Here is a 25,243-nt window from a genome sequence, read left to right as displayed (position 1 = left end):
CTGGGGGAAGGCAGGCAGGCTACAGCAGCACTCTGGCTGGCCCTGGGTGGCTCCTGCCCCCATTTCATCGCCCAGAAAGGGGACCCAGGATGGACTGCCCACTTTTCAGGGGCCTTATGGATTCCTGCTTTTCTCAGTGGGGCTTCTTTCTGTGCTGGGATGTGGTCCTGGCCTGGTGGCCTTCCTCTGACAGTTTCCTGGCTCTCACCCCATCACAAACCAGGTGCCCCTTGTGGCACAGGGAGGTAGGGGTACCCCTACTGCCCTCCTCCTGTTCCTTGGCTCCTTGGAAAGCATTCTTGCTCCCACCCACCCACTCGCCAGACTCAAGATGCTTTGGATTGTGTCTGACAACCATGAAATGAGCAATGGAGCAGATGCAGAGTCGTCCAAATTACCCAGGAATTATCTCCCGCCATCTGGATCTCAATGCCAGCCAGAATGTATTTTTAGGGTTGGCGGGGATGTACCCTCTGTCTCAGCTCTCCATATGCCATCATATGGCGGTAGTATCCTAAAAGTATGTCTCGCAGCGGTTCATCATGTAGCACTGAAGAAATGCAATACAAAGAATCTTTCTTTCTTTTTCATTTCTATCCCCCCTCCCTCCCAATAGGAAAACAGAGATAAAACAATATACAAAAGCTTTTTAAAAAAGAAACTCAATAAACCATCCTGGAAACGTTCTGTAATAACAACTGTAAAGCCCACTCATCACCAAACTACAAAACCCAGGATTCCATAGCATTGAGCCATGGCAGTTAAGGTGGTGTCAAACTGTATTAATTCTGCAGTGCAGATGCAGCCCTAGCCAGCACAGCCAGGACAGGAGTGACAGATTATCTATCTATCTATCTATCTATCTATCTATCTATCTATCTACCTATTGTTGCTGTGTGCCTTCAAGTTGTTTCCGACATATGGCTATCCCAAGGCAAACCTATCATGGGGTTTTCTTGGCAAGTTTCTTCAGAGTGGGTTTGCCATTGCCTTCCTCTGAAGCTGAGAGAGTGTGATTTGCCCAAGGTCACTCAGTGGGTTTACATGGCCAAGCCAAGATTTCAACCCTGGTCTCCAGAGTCCTAATCCAATGCTCAAACCCCTACACCACTCTATCTATCTATCTATCTATCTATCTATCTATCTATCTATCTATCTATCTATCTATCTACCTATCTCCCTATCTCCCTGCTTGTCTTCTAATGCACAGTCCAGCTAAAATTGTGTGTACAAAATTTTTTTTAAAGGAAACTAGATAGCTTTAAAAGCTTAACAGTGTTCAAGCTTCCTCAAGGATGTGGGGACTTCCTTTCAAGGCAGCCTGGATCTCCTTTGATCATATGAATTGGTTTCTGAAATGGTTGTATGAAATGGTTTCTCCAGCCCTCATTGCCCTGCTCTGTCATGCTGTCATCTTGGCATTTGGCTACCTGCACCGGTTCAAAAGGATGGCAGAGGAGACCTGGTGGTGGCTTGTATGACAACTCACATTAAGCAGCTGCATGTAACTTGCTGACATTTATAGATTTTTACCTAATGCTGGAAATTAAGGTAATTGCACCCGGGGCCAATTAATTTCTCTAAACTTTGGAGGAGAGAATAAGAGAGACGCAGTCACCGATGCTTGATTAAAAGTGAAGGCTTCGGTGCTGCTCTTCTCCTCCTGATGCTTTGCTAATTTTTTTCCTTTTTACCCTGATGATCCAAGAAAGAGGTGGAAAGCTAAGTAATTCGCCATCTCTTTGCCAAGATTCACCAAAACAAAGCTAGGAGACCCATGATGCAATGCAACAGCCTCCCAAAATTATGCAAAGGAAGCATATTTCAAACCACCCACTTTTTTGTGTCTCCTTGATTCCACTTGTATGATTCAGGCTGCATCCGTACTGCAGAAATCATCTGGATTGACACCACTTTAACTGCTCTGGCTCAACGCTACAGAATTCTGGAAATGGTAGTTTGTGGCGGCACCAGTTCAAGAAAGTAGGACTACTGAGCCAACTGCAGAGTTTGGCATGAAAGACCCATTGAGGAGTTTATTCTTATCCTGGCCCTCTTTGTCATCCATTCTTGGCCTTCCATCTATTTAAATCCCTTTTTAAATGCCTTGGCTCTCTCGCTCAGAATATCTGACATAGTCTCCCACCCCCTTTTGTCCATGCTCTCTCTCTCTTATTTCTCCTCCTGGGAAGGTGACAGTATCTCTGGTGTATTCTCACCCTCTGAATTTCCCCAAAGAAGGAGAGGCTGTATTTTGGTCTGTTTTTCAGGCTGCTTCCAGACAGAGGGCTCCTACCAACTCAGAGACATTCTGTATTTAGTTCCTTGGTGAGTTTGTGTGTGTTAGACACTGTATTTCTGCAATCCAAGAGGATTCATGCCTAGCTGTGGCACCTGTACTGGATTAAAGCACATGGGCTGAAAGCATTGCCCAAAAAGAAATACTCCATATTATAGCATATTATTCAAACAGAAAGAAGAATAGTTTTTTGTGGTTTTTCGGGCTCTGTGGCCATGTTCTAGCAGAATTTCTTCCTGACGTTTCACCCGCATCTATGGATGGCATCTTCGGAGAATGCCAGCCACAGATGCTGGCGAAACATCAGGAAGAAACTCTGCTAGAACATGGCCACATAGCCCGAAAAACCCACAAAAAACTATGGATGCCGGCCATGAAAGCCTTCGACTTCAGAAAGGAGAATGAAAATTGAAATAATACAGCTTTATATTTGGGTAGAAATTACAGTTCTCTCAGCTCAGTTGTATATGCACAAAGAGAAATAAAGTAAGCCAGCTTGGCATAATGGTTTGAGTGTCGGACTATGACTCTGGAGACCAGGGCTCTATTCCCAGTTCAGCCATGAAACCCACTGGGCAACCTTAGGCAAGTCACATGCTCTCAGCCTCAGAGGAAGGCAAAGGCCCTTCTGAACAAATCTTACCAATAAAACCCCTTATGGATACCATGAGTCAGAAAGAACTTGAAGGCACACAACAGGACAATAATTGTGTAGCCCACGTGTGTGTGACCCATAGGCTATCTGCACTATATCCAACCATGTTTTGGGGCCACAGAGGGGACCCCAACACCCCACAATTTAAACAAAAAGTTGTGGGCATTTTCTGCCCCCAAATGTCCCCAAACTGCTGCAAAACACATGGTTTTGCCCCCCCCCCCCAGCAACCCTTAAAATATGCGAAGACCAGGTGGAAAATTAAACCAGAAAAGATGTGACATCCCCTCTGGTCATGATGGAAGCACTGGGGCAGCCTGCAGGGGTAGGGGTCACAGGGGCAAATGGCCCCCCACCTCCTTTCCAGTTAGAGACCTGTTTGTCCTGACTGAATGACAATGCCCATTTCAGAGTCTGTTTTCTTTTTCCATTTTGAAAAAAAACCACACAAAACCTGAAATGTTGTTCGGTCAGAGGTCCCTTCTCATCCTGAAATCCTACTCTACAGATTACGTAAGATGCATCTGCACAGCAAAAATAATGCAGTTTGACATTGCTTTATCTGCCATGGCTCCATGTGACGGAATTCTGGGATTTGTAATTTTGTGTGATATTGAGCCTCCTTCTGTCAGAGAGCTCTGGTGCCACAGCAAACTACACGTCTCAGGATTCCACAGCATGGTGCCACGGCAGTTACAGCGCTCTCAAAGTGCATTATTTCTGCAGTGCACATGCAGCCAATGTATAAATCTGGCATTGTCTGGACCCCCTTGTGAAATTCCACAATCGAAGGAGAACAGTTGCCTGATAAAAGTTAATCCGGAAGAGGCTCCCCTGCTTTCTGTCTTTAGCAGAGGGCAAAGAAGGCATGTTTCACCTGTAGCAACCTGCCTTCCATTCCAATTTAAGCTTAAACTGAGCTTGAGCCCTAGAATATCTAGAATAGCTCACTAGGCCTCTAAAGCCCCGGCGAATTAGCATCCAGCTTTGGAGGCATCCAGACCAATGGAGATACGAATGAGAAGCTACTGTCAGGATACTGAACACTGTATTTGAAAGGAAGGCCGATCAAACCCTCCTTTTGCAGCACATCAAGAAAAAAAATGTCTTGACTACTCTTTTATTTTGTGAATGCATGTGGAAGAGAGACACGTAAAGCCGATCTACTGCCGATAAAACAGCCTGGGAAATAATGCAGAAGGGGGAAAAACTTGCTAAGCCTTCTGCCCACGCAGAGCTGTTACAGAAATTTACGGTGTAAAAGAAACAAGTTTTGACATTTTTGTTTCTTAAATGCCTTTTCTCCCCAAGAATAAATGAACAAAAGTGGGGGGAGAGGGTTTACAGTTGTAACTGGCAAGAAGTAAATAAAAAGAGAAAGGGAAGCCTTCTGATATTTAGAGCCGAGCAGCTACTCAATTGTCAACCGTCACTAGGGCGGCCTTTCCCAGCTTGCTGGGGGAATGATAGGAATTGTAGTCCAATAAATTTGTAGAGTGCCAGGTTGAGTTAGGCTAGTGTAGCCCATGGAAGAAAAAGAGCAGGAGATATCATACCTGAACTTTACCGGAATCCATTTAGCCCACTATTGACTAATCTAAATGGTGGTGAGTTGCCAAGGCTGCTGCCACTTTGCAGAATTAATGCTGTTTGATACTGTTTGAACTGTCGTGGCTCCATTCTATGGAATCCTGGGATGTGTAGTTTGTTGTGGCACCAAAGCTCTCAAACAGAGAAGGCTAAATATCTCACCAAACTCCAAAGCTCAGAATTCCATAGCATTGAGCCATGGCAGTTAAAATCATGTCAACCCAGCTTATTCCTGCAGAATGGATGCAGCCTTTGTTCCAAAGGTGCCTTCCTGCTTTTGTATCCCAGGTCGTGGGTGGACCCTGAAGACCATCCAAACACCCTCAGGAGATACAGAGCAGCCTTGCTTCAAGGCCATCCTGAGGCTCAAGATGGCAATGCCCCTGCATCTGACTCAGAAGGAAACGTCTTTCACCCCACCACCTTCTCCCTGTGCCCTTTGGAACAAACAAGTGCCATTGTCTGCATGCCTAATTACGGGCTACTTTGGAACAAGCCCCCACAGCTGCCAGTGTGCATCAGATCGTCCTTCATGAGACATGCCTTCACCAGGCTAAGCACTGAAGACAACGGCACACCATGTGCTGTACATCCAGAAGCTGACAATGGGGACGAAGGAGGGGCCTTGATATAAATTGTCCAGTCTTGGTGACTGATGGACGAAATGGGGCTCTCATGTTCAGAGGGGGGAAAGAACCAAGGATGGGGGAAGAACCTCACTCCAAAGCAGCAGCTGTTTGTACCTTCACTTGTTTCCATCATAGGGGGCTAAGACAGCTGCAACCAAGGGCGAAGACTGGGACGGTATTGTGTGTTCCACGGGTGTCCCCTTCCGCCTCCTCCCTCCTATCTAAGTATTTCTGCACGCCAGGCCCCTGGGGGAGGAGATGCTCAGGGACAGTGTGAGCAAGCTAAAAATATAAAGACAAAGCAGAGAGAGGTTGCTTGCCTGGGTCAGCTGGAAAAAAAATATCCATCTGCCCCACAGTTCTGCCTGAAAGACTGGCCCACAAGGCTGCTCACCAGCATGCCCACGAGTCCCTGCATCCTCCATTGCTTCTCCTTGGCATCTTCTCAGATGAGATGCACTGCTCTGGACCATGGCGGTTCAAGTCTTACTCGAGATCTATCATCTCTCTTTCTTCTTTAGAACAACAGATGTAAGGACATCAAGAGCTGAGGTGTCAAATCAGTTCGCAAGAGTATTTTTTTAATTGCTAAATGAGCTTTAAAAATCCTCTGTTATTATTGCCTTCAAAAGTTTTTTGGTGCAGAACTTGGAAAAATGACCTTCTGGGTAATAACTCCCCAACCCATGCTGGCAAGGTGGTTTGGGGAGTTGAAGTCCAAAACAGCGAGAACCAGCATGGTGTAGTGGTTTGGGTATTGGAGTAGGACTCTGGAGCACATGGTGAAACCTACCAGGCGACCTTGGGCAAGTCACACACTCTCAGCCGCAGAAAATGTCGTGATTGGATTGCCTTGGGATCACTATAAAGCAGAAACAACTTAAAGTCACACAACAACAACACCTTTTCCAAGCAACTTTTCCAAGCCTTGAAAATGTATCTATCAATTTGTCACCGGACTCCAGTACAAGATACATTTTTAATGAAAAATGTCCAGTAGAAAATTAGGAATGGTTGATATTGTTTTTGTTAACTGCCTTCGACTCGACCCCAATTCATGGCAACTCTGTAGATAGCTCACTATCTTCCACTGCTCTGCTCAGGTCCTGCAAATGCATGCCCATGACCTCTTTGACTGCGTCTATCCATCTAGGATGTTGTCTTCCCCTCTTTCTGCTACCCTCCACCTTTCCTAGCATTATTGTCTTTTCTGGTGAGTCATGTGGCCAAAGTATGACAGCCTCCATTTCATCATCCAGGGAGAGTTCAGGGTTGATCTCTTCTAGGATCCATTTGTTTGTCTGGCAGATAAGAATGGTAGACAGCCTTCTCAAAAGACCCTGGGTCAGCATATATTTGGCTTTTCCAAACATGGGTATGCAGAAGATTATAAATCACTGATGCTAATGCTGATGTTCATCAAACCAAGCCAGCAACAGCTCTGATTCAGTGGCATACTGACACTGAACAAGCAAATCTTTTCCCTAAATCTTTTTCCCCTTAAGTCTACTGCTGCAATGTCTTTTGCTCAGTTAGTCTCAAAGGTGCTACAAGATCCCTTTGCATACTGATATTCCAGACTATCACAGCTAGGGTTGCATCCACACTGCAGAAATAATCCGGTTTAACACCCCTTTAACTGGCATGGCTCAATGCTATGGGGTTCTGGGAAATGTAGTTGTTGCAGCACCAGAGCTCCTAGATGCACATACTGAAGCCAAACTGACACACACAGGTGCTATTATCCAGCCATCCAGCAAAACTGTGCATTAACTTCTTAAATGGAAAGGCTGTGGGGTGTGTGTGTGAATTGTGGCTTCTATGTCCCCAACCTTGGAAGCTTCTGTTGTCTCACATGTCACCGCATGACAATGAGCGCTGTCATTTAAGAAGGGAGGTTGGAGTGGGAGGGGGGAGTCACTCACCTTTCACAGCCAAAAGTGGACATGGGTTTATTTTTAATCTGGGATGGGCTGTATTTATTGTCTTGGTGGCCCAAGTCGGAGGGACACCCACTGAAAGCTCTCTCTCTCTTCAAACAACATTACGAGTTGCGCACCCTGGTCTTCCAGATGGTGAGTAAAAGGAATTGAAGGAAGGTTGGATCAAAAGGAGGCAAGGGGGAAGCGGGTCACATCTGGGGCAGTCATACATCCTCTGTTAACCAGAGACCTGTAGTAGCTGCAACTAAGTGGGGAACTGACTTCCCTCAGACTGTGTGTTCCCAAGGAACTGAGAGGTGAGCTAGTCTCATTTATAGAGGGATCAAGTATGCAAACTGATGGGCGTCCATTTGAAACAAGGGATACCAGGACCAAGCTCTTAAGTGACTGAGCACAGCATATGAGTTGCACATGTGGGACTCTGCTGTGACTCTCCTGTCATCATTGTGCTGGCATACCCCATCCCCCCTCCACTGCCATTCTGTGGCTGGTGAAGAACAGGAGAGCATCAAAGAAGCATCAGACTATGGACTCATAGCCAGATACCTACCAAGGACATCTTCTGCTGAGGTCCATCAGGATCTTCCTGAGGTTTCAGAAGATGATATAATCATTCTGTGTCTGGCTATGGGGATGTAGCCAGATATTTCTTCTATCACCCAGTTTCCCATCAGCAACTGGATGGCTGTTTAAAGGCATATTGCAGCAAAACGGTGAGTCATGGGGAGGACTTTGGACAATGCAGGGAGAGGAAGAACCTCTGCAATGTCCAAAACAATGCTTGTGTAAGTCACGAAGAGGATGCCAGGCCATGTTTGTGCTTTGAGGCTAGTATTTTACTGTCAAGGGGAAAGAAAGACCTCTTTCAGAGATTTGGGTTGGGACCTTGAGTCCCTTATGGAAGCAGTGGCATGTTTTTGTCCATCACAGAATGTCTGCATTCAGCTGACTGCAGAAGTGCCATTATGCACATGGTGCTATGGTGCCTGCCAATGTGCAGAGACATGATGTGGGCCCACCCAGTCAGGTTGGCATTCAGTTGCACATTCAGTTGTGCACATGGTTGCCATTTGACAAAAAGGTTGCATTGCACAAGCAGTGCCTAGCGCCACATGGGGAGACTGACACAATGCAACCCCAATGTAGGATCTTGGCTGGTGTCTCCCCCTGACAATGGAGAAGAACCTTGTTTTACTACAATGTAAAGTACTTCCACATAAACTTAATTCTCACCAAAACAGCTGTTTTGATGTTCAGGTACCAAATGGCCGTTTGAGTTAGGAAAGGACCAGATGATTCACTGGTCCCAAATTCTTTCATTAGTGGACTCTGACTGTTCTGCTTTGCTGGCCTTTCCCCCTGGAATGGCCTCCTACATAATGCCACCCTATTCCTCAAATCTTTCTTCCCAAATCTTTCTATGGTCCCTTGGGAACTCACCCCTTTGCCCTCTTCCTCAGCCTCATTATGTCTAATGCAACTAGAAGAAATGCACCATTGTCTTTCCTATCTGTCTCCTTTAGCTCTTGATTTCCCTGTGTGAGGTTGTAACCCCTTTGGGGCAGAGACCTGGCCTCATGTCCTTTGGACATCACTGTGCAACCTGATAATATTAAGTGCATCCCATAAAGCTTGGCAACTGTTTTCAGTGGTAGTGGTGGTAGGTCTTCATCTCCCTTCCCTTCCCTTCCCTTCCCTTCCCTTCCCTTCCCTACCCTTCCCTTCCTGTCCTTCTCTTTTGCATAGACAGTTGATTATGGACAGAATTTTATGGGTTCTCCACTGGCAGCTGGTGACTTCCAGGTCAGGGGAATGGTGAACCTCTTCTGGGTTTAACTGTAAAGGAGCCAGCCAAGGAGCTCAAACCTATCTCCCCAGATATGTTTACCCTCCTTTCAAAAGATGCTACCAGCCACCTCTGCCAACTTCCACCTGGTCTAACCCTTCTGTTTTTTTGGCTATCCTTATTCTCCTCACTCAAATAAGAATGGTTGCACAATGGCTTGTGGTTTTGTGGCTCTCAAAGGCAACACTCCTTGTCAAAGTGACCTTGCTTTGGTCAACAGGGGACTGCCATAGTCAATGCCTGGTGCATCCATACTCTTTTCCCTGCCCCCTAAAGCCCCCTGGCAAAGCAGTCTTTGCAACAGCCAGAACCAAAAAGTTTAATAGCAGAGCAAGGGCTTCCAATTTGGAAGGTTCTGGTCCCCAGACTCCCCATCGAACTCAGCAGAAGGGAGGTTTGTAAGCAAAGGTTCACGTACCCAGGAATAACAATGTCATGGCTGGATTCTGTCCCCAGGCACCCAAGAAAGCTAAGAAGAGGGCTGAAGGTGCCAACTCCAATGTCTTCTCTATGTTTGAACAGGCACAGATCCAGGAGTTCAAAGAGGTACGTTTATGGAGCTGGACACCAAAGCTTGGATTTTTTTTAAAAAAACTGAATGCTATCTATCTATCTATCTATCTATCTATCTATCTATCTATCCATCTATTTTGGGAAGTAATAAGTAGGTATTGCTCATTCTAAAAGGACACTAACGGTCATGCAATTTCAGTTATAAAAAATAACCAGTGTTACCCTGTGAAGTTTGCATGACACATAACACAGTTGCTTGTTAACACTTTACCTTCCTGGCTCTGTCTGAGAAATTGAAGGTAGGCTTCCTGTTGGGGCAGATGGGTTGCAATCAAACAATTTGCAAATTCTTCTTAGAATATACCATAGTCCAGCAGCTTGGGCTGTGAACTGGGGTGAGGGTGGGGGGGATGTCCTGTGTTCAAATCTCACCTCCACCCTAAACTCCCTAGGAGTGAGACTTATTTTAGCCTCAGTTCATTTGTAGGGCAGACATGCTACATAGAACTGTCCTTGGAAGTAGCTTCATGCACAGACAAAATTCTTTTTGTTTTAATGTCAACGTATGCCAAGGCTTGGGCAACTCAATATTCTAGAAGATTAAGGGCTCTGGAATCCAATTAAAAGGGGACTTTACTGAAGCTTAATCTGAAGCCGGGTCTTAGCCGTGGAACCTATTCACAGCGCCTGAGCTTAAATGCTGGAGCAGTGGACTCTTACCAGTTTAAGCATGCAACTTGGACTCCAAAAAACACTACTGTGCTGAGCACAGATACCCTCCTGAAATATAATCCCCACCAATTGATAAAAAATGTGCAAATCAAGGAAAAACCTTGTTTTTTAATCACCATCAAGTTGGCTTTGACTTATGATGACCCTATGAATGAGACACCTCCAAGAGATCCTGCTCATCACAGCCCTGTGCAGGTCTTGCAAATTCAGGGCAGCCATGGCTTCCTTGAATGAATCTATCCATCCGTAATTCCGTCTTCCTCTTTTCTTACTGGATTCTACAATAACCAAGTAGTATTATCTTTTCTGTTAAGTCATGTCTTCTCATGATATGTCCAAAGTACAACAGTCTCTGTTAGTCATCTTGGCTTCTAGGGAGAGGTCAGGCTTGCTTTGCTCTCAGACCCTTTTATTTGTCTTTTAACAGTCCATGGTATGCGTAGAACTCTTCTCCAGCGCCACATTTCAAATGAGTTGATTTTCCTTCCTGTCAGCCTTCTCTCTTTTTCACAACCAAACATAGAAATGGGAAGTACATGGACAATCCTGACTTTGCGATTCAATGATATATCTGCCCATACATCTAGCTCCTTCACAACTACCCTTCCAAGTAGCCTTTTCCCCCAATTTCTTGACTTGTTTCCATTCTGATTTGAGACTCAGCCAAGCAATAGAAACTCTAATTATTTCAATGGCTTCATCATCCACTTGAAAGTCAAAGGAAAAAAATCTAGACATCTTGTACTAAAGTGCTCTTCAGCAGAGGCTGAATGGCAATCGATCGGGTGCATTTAGGAGTACGGTTGGCCTTCCGTATCCACAAATTCAACCATCCATAGCTTGAAAATATACCAATTTTTTTTTAAATCCAAAATCCAAAAAGCAAACCTCGATTTTGCTATTTTATATAAGGGACACCATTTTACTATGCCATTGGCCCTAGAACCAAACCCCAGTGGATACCACAAGTATCCCTGTATCTCCAAAGGGTCTCATTAAATGACCCTGAAGGACTTTCCAAGTTCAAAATTCTAGAAAAGGTAGATTAAAAGGACACTAGGGGAGTGTGGATAGACTCATCAAGGAAGCCCTGAGTTTGCAAGACCTGAGCAGGACTGTTAATAGCAAAGTATCTTGCTGGTCTCTCATCTACAGGATCATCATAAATCAAAGCCAACTTGACTGCAGTTAACAATAACAAAGGTGAAGTGTGTTCCACAGCTAAGACTGATCTACATAGGAGTGAATCTTATCCTATCTATCCCTTCTTTTCTGAACATTCACCAAGTGTTTCATCCATAGGGACTAGAAACTTTATTTATTTTATTTTATTTTGCAAAAGCCAAAATTGATAGTGAATAAAACCCAGTGTCTTGCAAGAGATCACACTGTACTCAGAATACTGGCTGTATCCTATCTTTCTCCCATTTTAGGCCTTCACCATCATGGACCAGAACCGTGATGGCTTCATTGACAAAGCAGACCTCAGAGATACATTTGCTGCATTAGGTGAGCCAAGAAACACCATCCATCCTCAAGAAATCTCTAAAAATTAGTAAATGGAATAAATGTTTCAGAAAATAAGAAACAAATGTGCTGCCGCAATCCTACCACAAATGTGATTATGCTTTCCATTCCATCTCCAAATTCCTTAATAGGACAGAATTAAGGTCAGAATGTACAGAAAATTCTCCCAAAAAATCAGAACTTCTGAGATCTGATGCATTATTTACAATGCAAAGGCCTGGAAAGGTCAGTAGTTGGAAGTTGGTGGTTTGAGCTTGTCTTGGCCAGAGCTTGGATAGCACTTGCTGGACTACAACTCCCAGACTCCGACAACCATTACTGTTGCTGGCCATGATGCCAGGGGGAATCAAGGAGTTGTCGTCCCCAAAGTAACTTTTTTGAGTACTAGTTTCAACCCGCACAATGCCTATCCAGTGGCCAGTGACACCCCCCCACACACACTGTTTCTCTAGTTCCAGGCACCAGAACAGGAAGTTCTCCAGCTCTTTGGTGGACCACTAAATATGGGTTGCCATTGGGCTAGTGGTAGGCTTTTAATTTTGTTGTTGTGTGCCTTTGAGTCATTTCTGACTTATGGAAACCCTAAGGTGACCCTATCACAGGGTTTTCATGGCAGGATTTGTTCAGAGGGGGTTCACCATGGCTTTCCTCAGAGGCTATGAGAGTGACTTGCCTGAGGTCACGCAATGAGTTTCCATGGCCAAGAAGGGATTTGAACCCTTGTCTCCTGGAGTCTTAGCCCAATGCTCAGACCACTATACCATAACACCCCATAGGCTTTTCTATTATAGAATCATAGAATCGTAGAGTTGGAAGAGACCACAAGGGCCATCCAGTCCAACCCCCTTCCATGCAGGAACTCTCAATCAAAGCATCCCCAACAGATGGGCATCTATTGGGACTTAGATTCTTCATGAAAGCTTGTGGTCTTTTCCTTCTTCCCTAGGACGCCTGAATGTGAAGAACGAAGAACTGGATGACATGATCAAAGAAGCACCTGGACCAATCAACTTCACTGTGTTCCTGACCATGTTTGGAGAGAAACTGAAAGGTGAGAAGGAAAAGGGATGCAACTTTCTATGCACCACAGATGATACACCTCTTCTGTGAGGAGAGTTTGGGCAGACAGAGAATTCAACCTTGCTTTGGGGGAATGTCACGAATTAGCACTTCTGCTGAACATCTGCATTGGTTTAGATTTGGATCATGTCAGGCCTAGAAAAGGAGTCAGTGTGTAGTAGAAGTTTGAGTTTAACTAGGATTCCAGGGAATCAGGGTTCAAAGCACTGCTCAGCCATAGACTCTGAGCAAGTCACTCTCTCTCAGCATTAGTGGGAGGCAAAGGCAAGCCCCCTCTGAAGAAATCTGGCCAAGAAACCCCTTAGAAAGACAGCAGAGTGTGGTTTGAGCATTGAACTAGCACTCTGGGAGACCAGGGTTTGAATCCCTGCTCAGCCATGGAGACTTCAGGCAAGTTCAAACAAAGGAGAAAGGAAGGGGAAGGGGAGGGGGGAAGGACTATGGCAAGCAAAACTGAGGGGCCTGTGTGCATGTATGCTTCTGGAATGAATGGCTACAGCATGGATTGCATGGATGCTAACTCAGTATGACCTTTTGTGCAAGGGATTTCATGCTAGTGTCATGCCTTGCTAAGATCTGGGCCACTATGAATGCCCTGGCAAAGGCAGTGCCCTTGCCATGCCATGAAAGTATAAAAGACTGGGTTTCCTGTTGCATAACTTCCCAAACTTTTCCTAGGTAGCTGCACCCATATCACACTCCATGCCACCTTATGAGAAGAACAGGGCAGCTTCTAGAGAATGCATTGACCTCTCCAGGGTTTTCTCTGCCTTTCAGGTGCTGATCCAGAGGAGACTATCCTGAATGCATTCAAAGTGTTTGATCCAGAGGGCAAAGGCTTAAAGGCAAACTAGTAAGTGTTCTCTGGAGGCTGAAATAAATCCCAGCTGGGTCCTGCCAGTTTCACTGTCTTCAAAAGTCAACATCTGAACACACAGAATATAAATCTTCCGTCAGTGTGTCGATATATCATGCAGAGAGAGCAGACAACCAATGTCGTGACAATCTGTCATTTTTGAAATACCGTCAATGTAAATAGAGCTGTATGAATTAAAGGAGGACTGATTCCTGCCTGCAGGCGCTTACAGTTGGCACACTGGCCCTGGGGGATAAACAGAGGGAAAGGAGGTATAGGCAGAAGTAGATAAGGAATAGGGGCAACTCTGTCTCCTTCAACTTGGTCTGGCCTCAGCAACATGGGGAGCCATGTTCATCACAAGGCCCATCCACAGATATGGATCAGGATATGTGGAGGTCTGCAAAAGAAAATCCCCAAAGCCAGAACCTATATACTTGTAAATAATCACATATTAAATAACTGACTAGTTTTTGATAGTGAGATCTCTCTCCAAAGTCAATATAATACCACTTCCATACCTCAAGATAGAGCCTGTCCTAACTTTACAGCTACTCACTGAGGAGTTGGGTTCTCATGGACTAGAAGTGAAGGGCTCGCTTCAGCCTTGGAAGTATAACTGAGGGAATGGGTACAAATTGCCACTAGCCAATGGTTTCCACTACTCTTGAAGCTTTTAGTGCTGAAGGAGGCAAGGCTAATGCTGCTCAGAACGTGCTTTCTCTTTCCTTTTGAGCCTCATTTATCCCATCCTTTCTTTTGCAGCATTAAAGAGATGCTCATGACACAAGGAGAGAGGTTTTCAAAGGAGGAGGTAAGAGGATGCAAAGGACCTTCCCTAGAGGATGGGGGGGGGGGATATTTTGAAATCAAAATTTGTTCTTGTTCTGTCTTCAAGTCAGTTCTACTCACGGCAACCCTAAGGCGACCCTATAACAGGGTTTTCGTGGCAAGATTTGTTCCGAAAGGGTTTGCTTTTGCTTTCTTCTTAGGATGAGAGAGTGTGACTTACTCCAGGTCACTCAGTGGGCTTCCATGGCCAAGCAAGGATCTGAACGCTGGTCTCTGGAACCATAGTCCAACGCTCAAACCACTATATTCCATTGGCTCTCACAATCAAAATTAGGGGCCCACAAATGGCCTCAGGGTAAGATTGCTGGGTCAGATGCACCCGAGGCACTGACATTTCAGGCCCAAACCCTCTGGTCCAGGGTCATTCCCTGGAAAAGAGAAAAGAGAAGCTATAGTTTTTATTTTCTACCTTCATTCTCCATTACTATTACAACCCAAAACTAAAATATTATGGGGGGTGATGAAGATGAAGATAATGGTGCCATTTAGACAAGCATGTTTTTAATTGTCAGTCCCACAAGTTAAAAATGTTCTTATGCACATTGAACTAGGTGCTAAGTTGCACCAAACTCTGTGGGACGTAATTCTGAGGAAGCAGAGATGGGCTCCCATACCTATTGTGATCCATGTCTATTAACCACAGCAAGGAAATATGTGCAGTTCTAGCAACTGAAAGGAGCTGTCCTTATCTCTTTTCCTTCCGACAGGTCGACCAAATGTTTGCAGCTTTCCCGCCAGATGTGACCGGCAACCTGGATTATAAAAATCTCGTCCACATTATCACACACGGAGAAGAAAAGGATTAAAGCTGGACGTGTGATCTGTGCTGCAGCTGCCAAGATGACCCTCAATAGGGCACTTTTCTTGACACCCTTTTCTGGTGGTTTTCACCCAAGCTAGCCGGGAGGCTGATGTGGACCCTGACCATTGTCAGACTCCCAGTGGGTCCCATGCCTCTCATCCATCCTCTCTGTAGTAAGAATTCAGCCATATCTGGAGAAATATAGATGAATATGTATACATGTCCATAAATACATGTGTCTGTATTGAATTATTCAGGAAATCCAAATAGCCTCCTTTTTGTGAGTGAGAGCTGACTGTGGAAAATGTTGGGAAGAAGGAAACAAATGGAACCCATGGTGAGCCATGGCCAAATGTGTATCCCACTCCTGCCACCATTGCTTAGGCTGCATCCACAGTGCAAAATAACCCAGTTTGACACTACTTTAGCAGCCCCAGCTCAAGGTTATGGAATTCTGGGAATGGCAGTTTGTTCTGGCACCAGAGCAGAGCAGAATTAATTCAGTTTGACACAGCTTTCATTGTCATGGCTCCATGCTATGGAATGCTGGGATCTGTAGTTTGTGGTGGCACCAGAGCTCTCTGACAGAGAAGGCTAAAAAGCTCACAAAAGTACAAATCCCAGAATGCCGTCACATGGAACCTTGGCAGTTAAAGCAGTGTCAAAGGCATTCTGCAGTGTAGATGCAGCCTTGATTCATGAGGGAACAGGCAATGCTCAGTAATATTGCAGGTCCACCTTACAGGGCTGTTGTAAGACTAGTCAAGGTAATTTGGTTTCTTCTTCTAGCTCACAAAACTACAAATCCCAGAATTCCATCATATGTAACCTTGGAAGTTAAAGTGGTGTCAAACTGCATTCATTCTGTAATATCGATGCAGCTTCTGCAAGCAGAGCTCAGGGAAGGAAGGCCTCAAATCTGACCACCTGGCAATGCCCTTTCCCAATGCCTCAACTTTGAGCCACCATGGCCTCTGTTGATGGGGTCCTTGGAGAATCGGAAGGTGGGGGAGACCAGTCTTCCACAGTCTGGGGCCCTCTAGAACTGTTTGAGTACAACATTCATCATTCTGCGCACATACTCTTTTTAATACAGGTGGAAAGCTCCCCCTTGTGTCCATGGGAGCTTTCCTTCCACTGGAAAGGGCAAGAGCGGAGGAGTAATAGTTTCCAAAAGGACTATAGGCATTCAGGCCAGCCGCCCACCATCATTCAGATCTGGCTACCCAACTGTCTCCCAACCCTTTGTGTTTCATTGGTTTCCTTTTTTTAAAAAAGCAAACCTACCAGGATTAGAGATCTGAGTGATATGCCATCCAGTCTTAGCCCCCAATTTCTTGGGATGTAGCTCCAAAAAAGGGGGGATCCCACCAATACTATCCAAACTGCTAATTTGCACAATGCATATAAAAAGAAATTAGTGGACAGTGCTGCCCTCTGGTGGCTCCGGTCATCATATACACCAAGAGAAGTGGATCACATGAAATGCAAAATATGCTCATATCTACATACATACACATGCACATAGATAATGTTTAAAGTGTTCCACAGCACTTCAGACCAGTCTGTTTGGAATCCCAGAAGGATGCAGCTAATCCCTTAAAACATAAAGGCTTCCTCTTCATACTATGGAAAAGGATGTGATATTGCCAAATGCAATACAGTACTGCCAAATAACAAACAGCACAACTGCAAATAGCCAAATACTAGAGCTAAGAAGCATAGAGTATAATAGCATATAACTCAAGACTAAAGCTGAATATCGTACCATGCAATGTCAAATAGTCAAACGCTAAAGCTGAATACCATATACACTATCATATATAGTGAAATACTAAAGCTGAATATAGCATTACGTATATTCAAATAGTGAAATACTATGCTATCATATAGTGTGATAGCAAACAGCAAAACACAAAAGCTGACTATCATGTAGTATAATGTCAAAATACCAATGCTGATGATCATACAGTATATTATCATATAGACAAATATACTATATCACACCATAGTTGAAATGTCTTGCTATAGTATGTTACTATCTCTGATTTGATGGATAGTGAAATGGATGGATAGAGGGGTATGTGTCTGTCTGACTGAGGATAAGATCCCACATGGGTGCTGCATAGCATGAATCTCCCCATGTAGAGTTGCACATTTGTTGTTACACCACTCTTGTGATGAACAGCAACACTACACATATCCATGGCCAACAGCAACACTGAACTCTGTGCGTCCAACCATCCAACCTCATTAACAAAGTAAGACGCCAAGAGAATTCTGATCCAACTGTCCTGGATGTCTTGAAGAGCCACAATGTTCACAAGAGTAGGAATAGGACATGTGATGAACCCCTGGGACTTTCCTCATGCTGTTCAGATATTGTGAGCCTGTGCTCCAATATATATCTGTTTTAATGCATGCATTAGGAAGAACTGCATGCAAAAATAATTTGGCCATGGTCCTGCTTTGGAGTTACCTAGCATAAGCCTCCATGAGCGGAGTTATGCAACTGAGGAAACGAGACAGAAAAAAAACTCTTTGCTTTGCAAGAATATGTAGAAAGCAAAAGAGATATACATTTGACCATTATCCCCGCTTAGAAGGACTGGTACAAGAGGCTCAGTTTGGTATGGATTAGGCAGTCCACAGGGGCTTGTGGGTTGGGGAAGCCAAGAACATTTGAAAATATTGATTTTTTAAACAAATATCCCCCTCAAATGTTGGGAGACTCTGAGGAGAATCCTTGACTGATGAGAATCTTTCAGTTTGGGAGTTATTCTGTGCAAACTTCACACTTTTTTGCACTCAAAACAGAACTTTCTGCACAAGAAACATCATTGTTTTGCATAGAAAATAATATTTCTGTGCAGCGGGGGGAAGAAAAGACAGTCTATTGCCTTTCCCTGTAGGCTCAGGGGAAAGCCAACTGCTGCAGCCTCTCCTAGCTTGTCTGATCTTCTTAATACAGTTGGCCTTCTTGTCCATATTCTGATGTTGCAGTGCCACAGATATCCCTGTTTTCGCTTGTGAAATGCTGGAGGGTATGTTCACCTTCCCTGGCTAATGGCATTTGCCAAGCCCAGCCTAGGAGATGTCCCGAGGATCCAAGAGGCATGCAATTTTTAAAATAAATCAATATCTGTTTCAGGCACGTCAAGGTCAAGGTGGTTCTCTGCATTCAGGCATCATTCACTGGGAAAGATCCAACCCTTCCCTGCCTGGTTTGCTCACTCAGCAGTCCGACAGCATGTTTGTCAGAGAGGATTTTTGGGTCAAGAGGTACATTTTAGATACATCCAATAAAAATCCCACTGCAACTGATTCTGAAAGAGGACAGCCTCATCCTCCATTGGTCTGTGTGTTGGGAGGGGAACCAGATGTGGCATTAGAAGAGACATCACAAACCTGCTGCCCTGCAGATGTATCGTACTGCAGCTCCCATCACCCTTGGGAGCAGGTCTCCCATCAGTGCCTGTGGGGATTCATGGGACTTGGAGTTCCCTCTCCCACCTGGCTCCTCTCATTGAAATGGCTTCCAAGCTCCCGTAATTTCAAATTCATTACCAAGATGACTTGCCAGGGTTTTTAAGCTGATGATTTAAGGGATGCCATCCCAGGATGAAACCTGGCCACTGTAGGGCTCCCAGTTCTCCAGCCCTGGCCCTGAGTCTCTGGTCCTCAGGTTGCAGAGAAGGAATCTCAGGGCAAGGCAAAAGTGCCGCCTTGAAACGTGTGTGTATAAATGTGTATAGTCCTCCTTTGGTGCTTTTGACGGAAAGGTCATGCTCTGTGTAACTGGGGTTGATACTTAATGTAGCCTGCAGACATCTTTTTTTAATCTGACCATGGGAATAATTTCACCCATGCATTCCAGTTTTGTTGTTCACCCTATGGAAACATATCTCTGAGCATCACTGTTGTTCACACATGTCAGCACTCAAATAAAGATGGAGTCGATGATGCAAATGCATTCAAAGCATTTCAAGGCATGCAGAATTTTGTACCATTTTATCCTGGGTCTATCTACTTCAGTTATTCGCACAGCTGACGATACAAATATTTTAGGGAAACTCAGAAAAATAGCTGAAATCGATTATCCTGGATAAGACACACACACACACACACACACACACACACACACACGGCAAAACTGAATCAGATGCATTCAAAATGCATGTGAACAACCAAGATTCAACCCAGATTCTACCTGGACTATTTTTATCATCTGAATAACCCCACTGTCAGAAGCTGCCCCTTGGAGTAGCCTTCTTGTGACATTTAGTATGGCCAAGGCCCTACCTCATGACACCACAGTGGGTCTCAGGTTCAGATCTCAGGGCCTTGGATAGACCTGATGATGCAACCCTTTGCCACCCAGCTTTGGCCAAGGCAGAAAGACCAGCGGGCATACCACCAAGGATGCCGCCTTGCACCAAGGAGCAAAATCCTTTTCTGCAGTGGTGTAAGGAACCGGAAGCACCTGCCCCTGGGGCTCTACAAAAGGGAATATAAGTAGGGAGGAGAATTGAGATATCAGTTCCTGCCATGACCACCTGGAGCATACATGGTTTGAGGATTAGATTTTAAACCTGTAAGGAAAGATTTGGCCAAAGTGGTCCCTTCCCCTCCAGAACAGAACAGCCCATTCAATTCCAGAATTTTATACGCTTGTGCGGCAACATTGTTGTCGTGGGCCTTCAAGTTGTTTCCAACATATGGCGACCCTAAGGCAAACCTATCATGGGGTTGTCTTGGCAAACTTTGTTCAGAAGAAGTTTGTCATTGTCTTCCCCTGAGGCTGAGATCGTGTGACTTGCCCAGGGGGTTTCATGGAAGAGTTGGGAATTGAACCTGGGTCTTGGAAGTCATGGTCCAACACTCAAACTACTAGGCCCCGGTGGCTCTCTGTGGTGACATTACAGATTACTAAAGAGTGACGGGTACATGATGGAGATTCTCCTGATTCCATTGTGTGTATGTGTCTACCAAGTGTTAGTTCCTAACACTCAACAATTGAGGATTCAGTTCCCTTTCCCTTGGGCAGCCCATGTTACCCAAATGTTGCAAAAAGAGCTACATTTAATACTGGGAACTGCAGTCTTCAGCAGTCCTAAGGCTGCAACTGTACCTCTGCCAGCTACACTGTTCAAGGTTGTTTCCCTGCTCCCAGGGCTCTGTAAGGTGGTTTTTCTTTGGTTTGTTAGTGGTTTCAGGTTTGGAAGCACAGAAAAGCAAGGTTGGGATTCTGGGGGAGCCAGCCTACCTGGCGTCAAACTCAGAGGTATCCAAACTACCAAGTACCCCATCTACCCACACTGTCCAGGTGCTGAAGTTCCAATTTATTGGGGGAACGTCTTCATGTTTTTCACTGCTGATTACTTATGCTGCCACACTGCACAATTAATGCAGCTTGACACTGCTTTAATTGTCATGGTTCCATTCTATGGAATCCTGGGGTTTGTAGTTTGTTGTGACCCAAGAACTCTTTGGCTAGAGATCTCGCAAAACTACACACCTCAGAATGCCATCGCATGGAGCCAGGGCAGATAAAGCGGTGTCAAACTGCACAAATTCTGTAGTGCAGATGAAGTCGTAGGCCTTATTTACTGGTGCTAACAACTCTAGGCTTCAGCAAAGGAGGGAAACATACAAGAATTTCAGAATTTAAGCCAAGGGACCTGAACTCAGCTCATTCCTCCCTAAATGATGAGAAAGGGGCTGCATCCGTTTTGTGGAAACAATCCAGTTTGAGACCACTTTAATAGTCCTGGCTCAATGCTATAAAATTCTGGGACTGCCAACTACCATTCCCAGAATTCCACAGCATTGAACCAGGGCAGTTAAAGTGGTCTCAAACTGGATTATTTCTGCAGTGTGGATGAGGTGAGGGAGAGCTACGTATCCCTGCAAGATTAGCCATCTTGCAGTTTCACTGTTGACTGCATGGTGGCAGCAATTCAACAAAGATGATCTCCTAGGATGGGATCCCTTGTTTGATTTTGCTTTTTAAGGCATGGCTGTTTAGTCAAAGCCTAGCTTGCTTGCAAAAGGAACAGTAAAGATCCCAGTCAAACCCTTAGCTCTCCCAGCTCTTGAGGAAGATTAATTTTTTGGACTACAATTCCCAGCAGTGTGAGAAATGTACTTTTTTGGACTATGATTCCCAGCGTCAAGCTTGGAGAAATTCCTTTTCGGGCTACCCCTCTCAGCACCAAGCTGGAACAAAGTGAGCTCCAAGCTAGGGACTACGACTCCCTGGCTTGAGGATTCTGGGAGCTGTAGTCCACCTTGAATCCCATTAGAAGGGCTGCCCCTTCCAACATCCACCTTGCAGCATCACTAGTGACAACCTGGGACAGCACAAGAGGTCAACCCTACATCTCAGACTTTGGCCCTGGATTCTTGGGGCCTGGGATAGTCTTGACTAGGCAACCCTAACTGGGAGGCAATGGTTGGGAATGTGAGTTTGGGAGCCAATCATACAATCACAGAGTGGGAAGGGACCCCACCAACAGCTCTTCCCGTCAGGAAGTCCTTCCAAATGTTTAGGTGGAATCTCTTTTCCTGTAGTTTGAATCTGTTCCTTCCTGGTCTCTGGAGCAGCTGCTGTTTTTGCTGCTTTCACTGTGTTTTTTGGTTTTTTGTTTTGTTATTAACACATTTTCTAGCTGTTTTTCTCAAGCTCACCGCCTCCGTAAGGAGACAGACATGGAATTGTCAGGAGAGAAGGAAGGTGAGAGGCTGCAAAAAACATATGTGGCAACCCAGGCTGCTCATGTGATGGAGAAAGTTGTCTAGCAGCTGGATCTGGCTCTTCTTTCAACTCAAGGATGCTTTGCTTTCCCATCTTCCCCTCCAGATCCTTCTCTTTTAAAAAAAGAATCAGAAGAAAGGCTGGCATCCCATACTGAAGTTACAGATTTGTAACCTAGAGTGATGGATGTGCCACAACGAACTACTGGTCCCAGAATTCCATAGCATTGAGCCATGGCAGTTAAAGTGGGGCCAACCTGGATTATTTCTGAAGTGCGGATGCAGCTGAAGTCTTCTTTTCCAGATTGGTCTAAAGAAGCAGTACTCAAAGACCATCCCTTGGGTTCAATTGGGTTTTGCCTGTTGTTCTTGCTTCTGTGTCCACAATAATAATTGTCCTATTCTTTTGCAAGGCTGTTTGGAAGAATTTCTTGGATCTGTACAAAGCTTTTTCAGATATTTCCTTTAAACTGGGCCATGCTTTGCTGAAGTGGTCCTTTACTTCGAAGGGCAAATTTTCTCCTCTGGGAATTTCTTTTTAAGACTGACAGTACCATTCACTGATGCAACATAGCATGACAACTCTAAAAAAATGCAAAGAGGAGAAGAGTATTACAACATCATATTATAGGCTAATTCAGTTATTTTACCATTCATTATGATTAACCATTCTCTAGTGTAAAACTCCCCCATCTCTCCTTTTGCTTCTTGTGGGAAGGGAGCAAGGAGACCTTTCCTACTTTTTCCATGGCAGAACTTTACAATACACCCCCATTTAAAATGTGAGACGCTCTTCTGGGTCTCTTTACCCCATGGTGGTCAGGGATGATGGGAGCTGCAATCCAAGACACCTGAAGGATTCCAGATTTGGGAAGGATGAAATACTAGACAACGGTAGGGCACTTTCAAACCGTGGTTGTTCCAAATTTCCTTGGGTGCGCCTCACTGAGGACTAGTAGTTATGGCAAGGGGACTTTTCAGAAAAGCAGCCTGTCCAGTCCTATTACTGTTGCAAATATTCTAGTCCTATTGTCTTGGCCAAGTTACAGTTTTGGACAATAACTCCCAAAACCTTCCAGATGGCACGTCTGGGACCATAACCAGTAACTTTTTCAAGCTTGGGGCTAAAGGGTCAGAAGTGCTTAGCCACTTAAGATAAGTAGGAGTTCTTGAGAAGCAGGTTTGACCAAAAGATCTTTTCGCATTGATTGTAGGATACATTTTAAGATGCCTCATGAGACACTCAAATCAATGATCATTCCTTTAAAAAAAGAAAAGAAAAGAAAAGAAAAGACCTTTCTTTCTCAGCCCTGTCCTTCTGAATTCACCAGCCAGGAGGTTGCACGGTTGTTTGGTCTGGTTTGGTAAACTCAACCCTATTATACATTATGTCCCAGTTTGGCGCTGGACTATTCTCTGTTGGGGATCAGTATTGAACAAAACAGTCAATGAAATTTGCCAGAAAATAAAAGAACAGAGTCCACACTGCAGTTTTGACCAAATGAAACATTCTCCCCTCGGCTTCCCAGCAGGACTTCTGTGGTGGCTCCCATGTCAGTGGGCTGGAGTTTCCAGTCCAGATTTTGGCTATCTTTAAAGGACCTTGCCAAGGGGGCAGAAACTCTTGGAGGGCTATGGCTCTGAACTAAAACCTGGGATAAATTCACCATCCCTCTGACCTGGGAGACAGCCTCTGCCACTGCTCCAGCGCAGAACAAGAGGCGACTCAGGAGGAAGCCTCAACTTGGGTTTATACCATATTGCACAGCAGGAAGGAAGTGGCTAGAAACATGTTTTCCTCTGCTTGGCTCATCATCCTAGAACTCAGAGTCATCCAGTGATGCTCTTGGAATCAATTTCGCCTTTTGCTGCAACCTTTCAGCATACGGCACATGGCTTCCCTATGAGAGCTGCTTGAATTTCACTCCCCCTCATTTTTTTCCCCTTTGCCACCAGATTTTCAGCTTTTAAAAATTATGATTATTCCAAGTGGGGAAGCTGGCCTGTTTCTCCATCCCTGTCTGCCCAATTCCTTCCCTAGAAGATGGAGAACAGATTGTTCAGAACATTTTGGCCTGTTTGCCATGTATGCTGGCTGGCTGGAATTGCATCTCTCTCTCTCTCTCTCTCTCTCTCTCTCTCTCACACACACACACACACACACACACGGTGGTTGATCTTTACACAGCATATAGCCGCTAGCTTCCTCTCCTTCCCAGAGTCCTTTGCACTTGGCCTCCGCTCTCTTACAGACCAAGGCTTTCTTTCAAAAACATGCCTCCGGGACTGGTATGATTCTCACAAGGTCATCCAGGGAGCAGAAGGCCTGATTTTCATTTCTTTTTCAACCAATAATTGGGTTCGGCTGTACTCACCACCCCATTCTGGAGTTTGCCCAACACTGTGCAATTGCTCCATGCTAGGGACAAGGCATTCCTTACATGCTCAGAGGTACCCTCTTTCCTCTCCTCTTTCTTAAACACAGCAGAAAATGGCACTCAGCAAGCATGGGCTACAGGATACAGTTGTTTTTGCTTGCCATCAAAGCAGTTCCAATTTAGGACAGCCCCGGGTTTTCATGGCAAGATTTAGCAGGGACAGTCCCAACTGCTCCTCTGCCATCCCACTTTTTCCCAGCTACTCTTAAAACATCCCGGTTTCTCTTTCTCTTCCTCCCACCTTCCCTTTTTTTCGGTTTCTCTTTCTCTTCCTCCCACCTTCCCTTTTTTTCGGTTTCTCTTTCTCTTCCTCCCACCTTTCCCTTTTGTCTTCAGCTTTCTTTAGTTGCTGCAAACTGAATTCAAAGTGTAAAAGTAGTGTAACGCTGGAGAATATGACAACCTCCTGACACATTTGCCCTATCCGGATAAGCCTAAAATTGTGGCTTAGAACAACATTTAACTATTTATAAAATAGGGTTTCCATAAGTCCTCCTTTTCCTCGACATGTCCTCTTTTTCAGAGCTAAAAAGCCGATCCAGGCCAATTGCTGGCATTATTAAATACAGCTTAATAATCAATTAAAATGGTTATTTAAATGCAAGGAAGGTTAGGTGTATTTCTAGTAGAAATTATTACAGCTTAATCCTAAATAAAACTATGGTAACCCTAAATAAAACTATGGTAACCCTAAATAAAACTATGGTAACCCTAAATAAAACTAT

The 25,243-nt window shown here is 44.8% G+C and overlaps 1 protein-coding gene across 1 annotated transcript; it reads left to right on the top strand.

Moving 5' to 3' along the window:
- Positions 1-7,164: 7,164 nt before the first annotated feature.
- MYL2 (myosin light chain 2) lies at positions 7,165-15,554 on the top strand. The gene is made up of 7 exons (XM_042441916.1): positions 7,165-7,248; positions 9,419-9,508; positions 11,641-11,716; positions 12,681-12,785; positions 13,592-13,667; positions 14,436-14,484; positions 15,230-15,554. Exons 1-7 carry the CDS (start codon positions 7,246-7,248, stop codon positions 15,326-15,328), a joined length of 498 nt encoding a protein of 165 aa, XP_042297850.1. The 5' UTR covers positions 7,165-7,245; the 3' UTR covers positions 15,329-15,554.
- Positions 15,555-25,243: the final 9,689 nt, after the last annotated feature.

This window comes from Sceloporus undulatus, chromosome 10 (genome assembly GCF_019175285.1).
Source record: "Sceloporus undulatus isolate JIND9_A2432 ecotype Alabama chromosome 10, SceUnd_v1.1, whole genome shotgun sequence".
NCBI lineage: Eukaryota > Metazoa > Chordata > Lepidosauria > Squamata > Phrynosomatidae > Sceloporus > Sceloporus undulatus.
The sequence above is the reverse complement of the archived record's forward strand: the minus strand, read 5'-3'. Positions and strand labels throughout refer to the sequence as shown.